General features: G+C 45.6%; 1 protein-coding gene across 1 annotated transcript in view; it reads right to left on the bottom strand.

Annotated features, from left to right (window-relative positions):
* The window catches only part of LOC112074109 (extracellular matrix organizing protein FRAS1-like), a gene marked incomplete at its 3' end in the record, with an annotated part of 36,550 nt that overhangs the window by 19,362 nt on the left and 4,483 nt on the right, over positions 1-12,705 (bottom strand). Inside the window, exons 4-6 of the mRNA XM_024141330.2 lie at positions 6,652-6,753; positions 6,325-6,543; positions 499-658 (exon numbers count right to left, since the gene is read on the bottom strand). Coding sequence (XP_023997098.2) covers positions 499-658; positions 6,325-6,543; positions 6,652-6,753 — 481 coding nt within the window. The remainder of the gene's footprint in view (positions 1-498; positions 659-6,324; positions 6,544-6,651; positions 6,754-12,705) is intronic.

A 12,705-nucleotide genomic window follows, 5' to 3' on the forward strand; every position in this document is an offset into this window, starting at 1 on the left:
GAGAGAACAGAAGGTAAATACAGGAGAGGAGAGGTAAACAGGAACAAGGCGGCGGAACGAGGAGAGTAAGAAACGAGGAGAGGGAGAGAGAGAATCAGGAAAGGGGGAAAGAGAGAGAGGAAAAGAGGGTTAAAGAGGGAGAGGGAGAGAGAGAATCAGGAAGGGAGAAAGAAAAGAAGGTAAGGGGAGGGAGGGGTTCATCAGAAAAGGAAGGGAGAAAGAGAGGTTAAGGGAGAGGGGAGAGAGAATCAGGAAGGGGGAGAGAGAAATAGAAGGTAAGGGAGAGGGGAGAGTAAATCAGGAAGGGAGAAAGAGAGAGAGAAGGTAAGGGAGAGGGGAGAGTAAATCAGGAAGAGAGAAAGAGAGGTTAATTAGATAATTAGGTGTTTGAGAGAGGTGTGGGGTAAGGGAGAGGCAGAAAGACAAACTAGCATCATTACCAACTTAACAGTGTGAGTAAGCAGAAACCGGAGCATGTTTGGGGGCCATGTATCGTACCGTATTTGGGGCTTCCATTGGAGCTCACTATGGTGTAAATGATCTGGTCATCACTGGCACCATGATACTCTGTCCTCAGATACCTCTTCCCCAGTTGTACCATGCCTCCCTCTCTCACCCACGTGACGGGCACCGACAGAACATGAGGAGCCTGGTTAAGCTGTAAAAACACAAGATATCTAACAATTATTATTTCTTTTCAATGGCAGATACTGTTTGAAAGTACTGTAACTCAAATCAGTTATTCAGCCTGATGCCCAACCCAGGGGGACTTCTGATTCATTATTGTATCAGAGCAGGAAGTTGTCTCATCCTGCCAACCAACATGCACCGTCCTCACCAATTCAGGTGTGCATTTTTCTCTTAATTGAGTTAATAACCCAGCTCAGGTGTTCTCAGGCCAGCTGTGTGAATCACAACAGCAGAGCAGCAGTATGAAAAGCCCAGAGTCAGCTGTCAGCAGCAACAGAGACAGACAGAGAGACAGACAGAGAGAGAGACAGACAGACAGAGAGACAGACAGAGAGACAGACACAGACAGAGAGCTGCTGTTCCACTGAGCAGCAACAGAGAGACAGACAGAGAGCTGCTGTTCCACTGAGCAGCAACAGAGAGACAGACAGGAGAGACAGACAGACAGAGAGAGAGACAGACAGCAGGGAGACAGACAGAGAGAAGACACAGACAGAGAGCTGCTGTTCCACTGAAGCAGCAAAAGAGGACAGACAGAGAGACAGACAGAGAGCATGCTGTTCCTCTGCGCAGACAAACAGAGAGACAGACAGAGAGCAGCGTCACTGAGCAGCAACAGGAACGAGACAGAGAGCAGCTGTTCCTCTGAGCAGCAACAGAGACAGACAGAGAGCTGCTGTTCCACTGAGCAGCAACCAGAGAGAACAGACAGAGAGCTGCTGTTCCACTGAGCAGCAACAGAGACAGACAGAAGAAGCTGCTGTTCCTCTGAGCAGCAACAGAGAGACAGACAGAGAGCTGCTGTTCCTCTGAGCAGCCACAGAGAGACAGACAGAGAGCTGCTGTTCCACTGAGCAGCAACAGAGAGACAGACAGAGAGAAGACGGGAGACAGACAAGAGCTGCTTTCCTCTGAGCAGCAACAGAGAGACAGACAGAGAGCTGCTGTTCCACTGAGCAGCAAGCAGAGACAGACAGAGAGCTAGCTGTTCCTCTGAGCAGCAACAGAGAGACAGACAGAGAGCTGCCTGTTCCACTGAGCAGCAACAGAGAGACAGACAGAGAGCAGCTGTTCCTCTGACAGCAACAGAGACAGACAGAGAGCTAGCTGTTCCTCTGAGCAGCACACAGAGACAGACAGAGAGCTGCTGTTCCACTGAGCAGCAACAGAGACAGACAGAGAGCTGCTGTTCCTCTGAGCAGCAACAGAGAGATCAGACAGAGAGCAGCTGTTCCCTGAGCAGCAACAGAGAGACAGACAGAGAGCGCTGTTCCACTGAGCAGCACAGAGACAGACAGAGAGACTGTTCCTCTGAGCAGCAACAGAGACACGACAGAGAGCTGCTGTTTCCACTGAGCAGCAACAGAGACAGACAGAGAGCTCTGTTCCTCTGAGCAGCAACAGAGAGACAGACAGAGAGCTGCTGTTCCTCTGAGCAGCAACAGAGAGACAGACAGAGAGGCCGCTGTTCCACTGAGCAGCACACAGGAGGACAGACAGGAGGACAGAGAGAAAGACAGAGACGCTGCTGTTCCCTGAGCAGCAACAGAGAGACCAGACACGAGAGCTGCTGTTCCACTGAAGCAGCAAGAGAGAACAGACAGAGAGCTGCTGTTCACACTGAGCAGCAACAAGAGAGACAGACAGAGAGCAGTGCTTTCCTCGAGCAGCAACAGGAGAGAGACGAGAGAGAACTGCTGTTCCTGAGCAGCAACAGAAGACAGACAGAGAGCTAGCTGGTCTCCACCGAGGAGGCAAACAGAGAGACAGACAGAGAGCTGCTGTCCACTGAGCAAAGCACAGAGAGACAGACAGAGAGCAGCTGTTCCCTGAGCACAACAGAGAGACAGCAGAGAGCTGCGAGTTCTACTGGCTGAGCAGCAACAGAGAGACAGACAGAGAGCAGCTGTTCCTCTGAGCAGCAACAGAGAGACAGACAGAGAGACAGACAGAGAGCTGCTGTTCCACTGAGCAGCAACAGAGAGACAGACAGAGAGACAGACAGAGAGCTACGCTGACCAAAGAGAGAACTCAGTCTGCATACCAAATGGCACCCTATTCCCTATACACTGAGTGTACTAAACCAAAAACAAAACTGATCCCTTATTTGATGTCACATGTTAAATATACTTCAATCAGTAAAGGTGAGGAGACAGGTTAAAGAAGGATTTTTAAGTCTTGAGACAATTGAGACATGGATTGTGTATGTGTGCCATTCAGAGGGTGAATGGACAAGACAACATACTTAAGTGCCTTGGTAGTAGGTGCCAGGCACACCGGTTTGAGTGTGTCAAGAACCACAACGCTGCTGGGTTTTTCACACTCAACAGTTTCCCGTGTGTATCAAGAACGGTCCGCCACCTAAAGAACATCCAGCCAACTTGACACAACTGTTGGAAGCTTTGGAGTCAACATGGGCCAGCATTCCTGTAGAACAATTTCCACACCTTGTAGAGTCCATGTCCTGACAAATTGAGGCTGTTCTGAGGGCAACTCAATATTAGGAAGGTGTTGCTAATGTTTTGTACACTCACTACTTTTGACCGGGGCCCACAGTCGAGGATAGGGTGCCATTTGGGATGAACCCAGCGTGCTTAGCCCTCTGAGGGGGAAAGTCATCCATCACCGTCTCATTAAAGACTAATTACTCTCCAGCTCTCTCCATGATCCGTCTCTCAGGAGCTCCTTTGTACCCCGGCTAGGACAAGGCTTGACAAGGCTTGGCACCGATGCCGACTGGGTCGGGTGGGGAACAGTTGGAGAGCGCTTTTGATGATGGCAGTATTTCGCATGTCTAAAAAACCTGAGAGAGATCGACCAACTGTACTCTGAGTCTGCTGCTGCACGGGGTGCATCTCAAAAAGTCTACAGTGGTTCACTTGGTAAACCTCTTCTTTGTCTACACAGATCTAAAAAAAAAAAAAAGACATGGAGGACGCTATGCTTACAGCTGTCTAGTTCTATCACATCAGCAGATGCAGGGAAGGGAGCGAGGAGAGAAATAGTGTTTGAATAGACACTTTAAAAAAAAAGTGCATTATAAATCTTCAACTTAAGTCAAGGACGTTCTCTTAGCATTATATCTAGTGTCTGTCTTCAGTCATATACCAGTACACTGCTTGACAGAGAGCAGAATCAGGTTTTACAACCGGTGAATATGTGATGTATGTGAGGGAGAAAGGCATGGAAGGAGTGATATTGATTTACAGAGTGAAGGAGAAGAAAATAAGAGAAGCAGAGAAGAAGGGAAGAGGAGAGGAGAGGAGAGGAGAGGAGAGGAGAAGAGAGCGAGAAGGAAGAGGAGAGAGAGGAGAAGAGGGAAGGAGAGAGAAGGAGGAGAGAGGCAGGAGAGGAGGAGAGAAGAAGAGGAGAGAGGAGAGGAGAAGAGGAATGAGGAGGAGAGAGGAGGAGGAGAGGAGGAGGAGGAGGAGGGATGAGGAGGAGGAAGAGGAGGAGAGGAGGGAGAGTAGAGAGGAGAGGAGAGGAGAGCAAGAGAAGGAGAGAGAGAGAGAGAGGGAGGAGAGGAGGAGGATGAGAGGAGAGGAGAGGAGGAGGAAAAATGAGGAAGAGGAGAAGATGAGGAGAGGCAAGGAGGAGGAGAGGAGGAGAGGAAGAGATGAAGAAGAGGAGAGGCAGGAGAGGGAAGAGGAGGAGAGAAGAGGAGGAAGGAGAAGGAGAAAGAAGAGAGGAGAGAGGAGAGGTGAGAGGAGGAGAGGAATGGAGAGAGAAGAGGAAGAGAAGAGGAAGAGGAGAAGGAAAATGAAAGGTGTTGTGTGTGTGTGTGTGTGTGTGTGTGTGTGTGTGTGTGTGTGTGTGTCTAGGTGAACATACTCCTATAGGCCTACTATATTTATTTCTCAACGTTCCTAATATTAAGCACATTACTTCTCTTTACAACAGGAGTTTAGGTTACCTGACTGGCATGGAAATGAACCACTGGAAAATCGTCTTCCATTCGCTATTTTTAAGTGCATAGATGACATGTATTTTATTTCCAAGCCCCTTATAATGGTCTACTCTAAATCAAAACGAATTTCACACATACAGTGCCAGTCAAAAGTTTGCACACACCTACTCATTCAAGGGGTTTTCTTTATTTTTAACTATATAATTACTATTTTATACCAAGAGTGTGCAAAGCTGTCATCAAGGCTACTTTGAAGAATCGCAAATATAAAATATTTCTCAACTAAAATATAAACACTTTTTTTGGTTACTACATGATTCCATATGTGTTATTTCATCATTTGGATTCCTTCACTATTATTCTACATTGTATAAAATACTGTATATTATTTAGAATATGTAACGACAACATTCATTGGAGAATAGTCTGATGGGTGACAATATTGGCCAATCACTGAATGATGCAGGAAGGCAAAAGAAACAGCTCATGCCTTTTTGTTGTTGTGTTGTTGTGTTCTGCGACTTTTTCAAATCATAGTCGCACACTTCATATAGCCTAGACCGTACACCTATACGTTTTGCTCGGGTTTTGTATCACAAAAAAAAGAAAAATGGCCAAATAACTTCTTAAAATGAAGCACATTAATTCGCTTTACCAACCGATGTAGAGTCTAGCTGGAATACATAGGCGGTGAGTGAGTTTCCTGTTTTGGGGGAAGATCATTTTCACATTAAAAATGCACCTTTTAGAATAAAGCATTATAGTCACATTTGTGGTCACTTTTGAGAACAGTGTTTTTCCCCTCTAATTGATTGCATTTGGGAACATTCGCGCCTATAGCCTACTGCCGTGTGCGCATCGCTGCGCTTCTAATGTGAAGAAATAGCCTGATAGTTGATCAACATTTTAATCTAAACGGTCTCATCGGTTGTATCAGTTTCATTGATTTTTTTTTAAATGTTTTTTTTTTTTATGTGAGTTGTTGTGTTCATTTGGGATTTATCACATCCCACAACTACTCCAGATTATGTTTGGAATATTTGGAGATGGTTTGTGAATGCTTTGCTGCCTAAGGACCTGGACAAGTCGCCTTAATAGAACGAAACCATGAATTCTAATCTGTTTCAGAGAATTCTACATGGAGAATGTCAGACCACCAGTCTGTGAGCTGAACCTGAGTTGGGTCATGCAGCAAGACAATGATCCAAAACACACAATCAAGTCTACATGAAAATGTCTAAAAAGCAACACATTTGAAGTTTTGGAATGACCTAGTCAAAGTCCAGACCTAATCCCAGTAGAGATGTTGTGGTAGGATTTGAAATGGGCAGGTCATGCTTGAAACCCCATAAATGTTGCTCGGTTCCAGCAGTTCTGCATGGAAGAGTGAGCGACTGATCAACAACTACAGGAAGTGTTTGGTTGCAGTCATTGCAGCTAAAGGTGGAACAACCCGTTATTGAGTGTAAGAGGGCAATTACTTTTTCACAAAGAGGCATTGGGTGTTACATAACTTTGTTTATGAAATAAAGTATTTGCATTCACTCACGCGAAACAACATTTTACAACCATGATATGACCTGACAGTCATGCAAAAAACATTCCTTCCTTTCTCTCTCTTTCTCCCTCCCTCCCTCCCTCCCTCCCCCCTCCCTCCCTCCCTCCCTCCCTCCCTCCCTCCCTCCCTCCCTCCCTCCCTCCCTCCTCCCTCCCTCCCTCCCTCCTACCTTCTGAGTAATGGTGATCTGCATTAGAATGTTCTGGTAGCTGTTTCCATCGTTGACCTGTAGCAGCATCCTGTCCCGTTGCCCCGGCGACCCATCATGGACATACTGCACCTGTTCCCGTGACAACTCCTCCATCTTGAACTGGCTCAGCGCCAGGTCGCCGTGGAGACGGGTCAGGCGGCCATGTTGGGGCGGGTCCAGAACCATGACGAGGACGTCCTGCGAGGAAGAGGCACACACAGGGGGATGTTTAGACCACACACACACACACACACACACACACACACACACACACACACACACACACACACACACACACACACAGACCTGAGGGTTGTCTGGGTCGTCGATCTGAAGCACGGCCTTGGAGATGACCGCCGTCTCCCCTCCGTCCACCAGCAAAGGATTGTTGGTAAGAATCTGTGGGGGCTGTGTGACAGGGGAGGGAAGCAGAGTTACACTTCACCCATTTAGACTTTTAGAAAGTCATACTCATTGTTCTTTTAGATAACAAATCAAACGTCCCTAACACAGGAGTAAACAACATTTAACCAGAATTAGGTAGAGAAGAGGTGAACTCTGTCTCCGTCGTACTAAAACTGTATAACTGAATTAGATAAGGAACGGCAGAACACCACCAGCAACAGAATTGGCCCCGATTCTAAAACAAGGGCCAACATTTCAACACTATATCGGAGATGGTGAAACCGGAGGGACGGCCGAACCATCTCAGAGAGGCCCCTACTGTTATGAGAACACATTCTTCTGATCACTATCTGTCTGACAATCAAAGAAGGCTATACTTGAAATGACAACGACATGTGGTCGTTTTCCCATAGTAAACTTAGTTGACTGTTAAGTCCCACTGGATAAGTGTCTGCTAAATTACTCAAATGTTAAAGTAAATATGTCCACAGTGGTGAAATATGGCCTATCCTCTTGTCAGCTGTCAGCCTGGGTGTTGATATAACAGAACGTAAGGTTAAGCTATTATCCCTACTTAAGCAAAGGCTACCTGAGCTGTTACACGATGACAACAGCGTTAAAGTAGTGATCTCTCTCCTCATTTAGAGCGTCAGAGCGGAAGACCACCTACTAGGAGGTGACTTATATGAAACGTTTCTCACCAGTGCTGGTATCTATGTGTTAGGTGTCAGGCACATCTACAATAAGGCGCCAACTCCAACAGCAGTCACTCATTTAAATTGGCCTCTGCCAAACTGCCAAACATTTGTCAGGAGTGAATGAATCCCATTTCCAGACTCTTCTTGTTGACCAACCGTGCCAAACTTGGCCTTCGTTAGCCGATACAGAAAGACAGGGAGAAAACTCACGACGCATAGGCATTGGCTTAATCGTCCAACCAATCATCTCCCACAGCACACTACCCCCCCCCCCCCCTCCCCCGTATGATAGCATACCACAACAACAGATCCATGCCTCGCAGTACTGGGATTCTCTACATTTAAAGGCCTAGTGCAGTCCAAAAACATGATTTTCCTGTGTTTTATATATATTTTCACACTATGAGGTTGGAATTATACTGTGAAATTGTGAATGCCCTTTTTAGTGTAAGAGKTGTTTTGTTAAGACTGTTTTGGTGGGATGAAGTTTTGAATTGCATAATCTCAGTTAACCCAGTACGATTAAGTGTTATTAAGTTTGATTAAGTTCTGGGCCCATACGTGTTAAGAGAAGAGATAGATTGAGTATCGGACCCAGATCAAAGAGCTCCACCTTTTTGCAAGTTAAAGGCAAGTCTATGGGCCAAATGTGCCCTCCCCTTCCCGAAATTCTGATTGGTCCAAAGCACCGGAACTAATGCTGTTCGTTATATCATGACATATCTACGGTACCATTATGTTGACGGTGTATGTCCACAACAGATTAAGGTATAAGTTAATAGACAAAGAGAGTTTCAAACCTCTCTTGTTTTCAGGTTACATATCCCTCCCATTAGGCTCCTCCCATTAGGCTCCTCTCATTAGGCCCCTCCCATTAGGCCCCTCCCATTAGGCTCCTCTCATTAGGCGCCTCCCATTAGGCGCCTCCCATTCGGCTCCTCCCATTCGGCTCCTCCCATTAGGCTCCTCCCATTAGGCTCCTCCCATTAGGCTCCTCACCCAGACCACCACCAGACAGCCCTAGAAAAATTATTGCTTGTGAAATTGTTCTTTGCTAAGAAGTTATTTTTGTTCCTTTTTGACCATTTCAATTGAAAACAATCACAGTAAGGTATCCACTTCTTACCAAGAAATGATTTGATATTGAGATAAAAACAGCTGAATTGGACCTTTAACTAAAGGCAGATACTTTACTCAGTAAGGTCACTCCCACTGGGGACACATTTAAATTGATAATGTACCAGCCTTTAATGCGCTGTGTGCAATAGCCTGATACACAGTGGTGTAAAGTACTGAAGCAAAAATACTTTAAAGTACTACTTAAGTAGTTTTGGGGGGGTATCTGTCCTTCACTATTTATATTTTGGACTACTTTTACTTCACTACATTCCTAAAGAAAATATTGTACTTTTTACTCCATACATTTTCCTTGACACCCAAAAGTACTCCACCATAGACTGTTACTGGCAGACCACCATAGATTGTTACTGGCAGAGACTCAAGACTGCTACTGGTAGACCCCCATAGACTACTACTGAATGCTTAGCAAGACAGGAAAATAGTCCAGTTCACACACTTATCAACAGAACATCCCTGGTCATCCCTACTGCCTCTGATCTGGAGGACTCACTAAACAGAGAACATCCCTGGTCATCCATACTGCCTCTGATCTGGAGGACTCACTAAACAGAGAACATCCCTGGTCATCCATACTGCCTCTGATCTGGAGGACTCACTAAACACACATGCTTTGTTTGTAAACTGAATACTGGAGTGTGCCCCCTGGCTATCCGTACATTATGTCTGAATACTGGAGTGTGCCCCCTGGCTATCCGTACATTATGTCTGAATACTGGAGTGTGCCCTGGCTTATCCGTACATTATGTCTGAATACTGGAGTGTGCCCCCTGGCTATCCGTACATTATGTCTGAATACTGGAGTGTGCCCCCTGGCTATCCGTACATTTCAAAAACAAGACAAATGTGTTGTCTAGTTTGCAATCGTCATCACACTGCACACTGCCCTATTGCATCTGGACAAGAGGAATACCTATGTAAGAATGCTGTTCATTGACTACAGCTCAGCATTCAACACCATAGTACCCTCCAAGCTCATCACTAAGCTTGAGGCCCTGGGTCTCAACCTCGCCCTGTGCAATTGGGTCCGGGACTTTCTGACGGGCCGCCCCGAGGTGGTGAAGGTAGGAAACAACATCTCCACTTTGCTGACCCTCAACACTGGGGCCCCACAAGGGTGCTTGCTCAGCCCCCTTCTGTACTCCCTGTTCACCCATGACTGTGTGGCATGCACACCTCCAACTCAATCATCAAGTTTGCAGACAACACTACAGTGGTAGGCTTGATTACCAACAACAATGAGACGGCGTACAGGGAGGAGGTGAGGGCACTCGGAGTGGGGTGTCAGGAAAACAACCTCTCACTCAACGTCAACAAAACAAAGGAGATGATCGTGGACTTCAGGAAACAGCAGAAGGAGCAGCCCCCTATCCACATCGAAGGGTCAACAGTGGAGAAGGTGGAAAGTTTTAACTTCCTGGGCATACACATCACAGACAAACTGAAATGGTCCACCCACACAGACAGTGTGGTGAAGAAGGCGCAACAGCGCATCTTCAATCTCAGGAGGCTGAAGAAATTTGGCTTGTCACCTAAAACCCTGACAAACTTTTACAGGTGCACAATTGAGAGCATCGTCGGGCTGTATCACTGCCTGGTATTGCAACTGCACCGCCCTCAACCTCAAGGCTCCCCAGAAGGTGGTGCAGTCTGCACAACGCATCACCGGGGGCAAACTACCTGTCCTCCATGACACCTACAGCACCCGATGTCACAGGAAGGCCAAAAAGATCATCAAGAAAATCAACCACCCGAGCCACTGCCTGTACACACCACTACCATGCAGAAGGTGAAGTCAGCACAGGTGCATCAAAGCTGGGAACGAGAGATTGAAGAACAGCTTCTATCTCAAGGCCATCAGACTGCTAAACAGCAATCAATAACTCAGAGAGGCTGCTGCCAACATAGAGACTAAAATATTTGGCAACTTTAATAAATGGATCACTTGTCACTTTAAACAATGCCACTTTAATAATGTTTACATTCCTTACATTACTCATCTCATTTGTATATACTGTACCTTATACCATCTATTGCATCTTGCCTATGCCACTCGGGCCATCGCTCATCCATTGATTTATATGTACATATTCTTATTCCATCCCTTTAGATTTGTGTGTATTAGGTAGTTGTTGGGGAATTATTATATTACTTGTTAGATATTACTGCACTGTCGGCTAACCATGTGTACAGTCATAGCCAAAAGTTTTGAGAATGACACAAATATTAATTTTCACAAAGTCTGCTGCCTCAATTTGTATGATGGCAATTTGCATATACTCCAGAATGTTATGAAAAGTGATCAGATGAATTGCAATTAATTTGCAACGTCCCTCTTTGCCATGCAAATGAACTGAATCTCCAAAAAACATTTCCACTGCATTTCAGCCCTGCCACAAAAGGACCAGCTGACATCATCTAAGTGATTCTCTCGAGGACAAGGCTGGAGATCACTCTGTCATGCTGATAGAGTTCGAATAACAGACTGGAAGCTTCAAAAGGAGGGTGGTGCTTGGAATCATTGTTCTTCCTCTGTCAACCATGGTTACTGGCAAGGAAACACGTGCTGTCATCATTGCTTTGCACAAAAAGGGCTTCACAGGCAAGGATATTGCTGCCAGTAAGATTGCACCTAAATCAACCATTTATCAGATCATCAAGAACTTCAAGGAGAGCGGTTCAATTGTTGTGAAGGCTTCAGGGCGCCCAAGAAAGTCCAGCAAGCGGCAGGACCGTCTCCTAAAGTTGATTCAGCTGCGGGATCGGGGCACCACCAGTACAGAGCTTGCTCAGGAATGGCAGCAGGCAGGTGTGTGTGCATCTGCACGCACAGTGAGGCAAAGACTTTTGGAGGATGGCCTGGTGTCAAGAATGGCAGCAAAGAAGCCACTTCTCTCCAGGAAAAACATCAGGGACAGACTGGTATTCTGCAAAAGGTACAGGGATTGGACTGCTGAGGACTGGGGTAGTCATTTTCTCTGAATCCCCTTTCCGATTGTTTGGGGCATCCGGAAAAAAGCTTGTCCAGAGAAGACAAGGTGAGCGCTACCATCAGTCCTGTGTCATGCCAACAGTAAAGCATCCTGAGACCATTCATGTGTGGGGTTGCTTCTCAGCCAAGGGAGTGGGCTCACTCACAATTTTGCCAAAGAACACAGCCATGAATAAAGAATAGTACCAACACATCCTCCGAGAGCAATTTCTCCCAACCATCCAGGGACATTTTTCTAGCATGATGGAGCACCTTGCCATAAGGCAAAAGTGATAACTAAGTGGCTTGGGGAACAAAACATCGATATTTTGGGTCCATGGCCAGGAAACTCCCCAGACCATAATCCCATTGAGAACTTGTGGTTAATCCTCAAGAGGAGGGTGGACAAACAAAACCCCACAAATTCTGACAAACTACAAGCATTGATTATGCAAGAAAGGGCTGCCATCAGTCAGGATGTGGCCCAGAAGGTAATTGACAGCATGCCAGGGCGGATTGCAGAGGTCTTGAAAAAGAAGGGTCAACACTGCAAATATTTACTCTTTGCATCAACTTCATGTAATTGTAAATAAAAGCCTTTGACACTTATGAAATGCTTGTAATTATACTTCAGTATTCCATAGTAACATCTGACAAAAATATCTAAAGACACTGAAGCAGCAAACTTTGTGGAAATAAAATATTTGTGTAATTCTCAAAACTTTTGGCCACTTTTGGCCATTTTAAAATTAAGGATTTTTTAATGATTTATTCTTTTACTTTGGATCTTTAAGTATACTTTAAACCAAATACTTTTAGACTTTTACTCAAGTGTTATTTTACTGGGTGACTTTCACTTTTACTGAAGTCATTTTCTATTAAGGTATCTTTACTTTTACTCAAGTATGACAACTGGGTACTTTTTCCACCACTGATGTTATATGCTGTCTGTAATAGCCTGGTATATACTGTGTACTGTAGCCTGGTATATACTGTGTCCTATAGCCTGGTATATACTGTGTACTACAGCCTGGTATATACTGTGTACTATAGCCTTGTATATACTGTGTACTATAGCCTGGTATATACTGTGTGTAATAGCCTGGTATATACTGTGTACTATAGCCTGGTATATACTGTGTACCATAG

This window comes from Salvelinus sp. IW2-2015, unplaced genomic scaffold (genome assembly GCF_002910315.2).
Source record: "Salvelinus sp. IW2-2015 unplaced genomic scaffold, ASM291031v2 Un_scaffold2500, whole genome shotgun sequence".
In the NCBI taxonomy this organism is placed as follows: Eukaryota; Metazoa; Chordata; class Actinopteri; order Salmoniformes; family Salmonidae; genus Salvelinus; species Salvelinus sp. IW2-2015.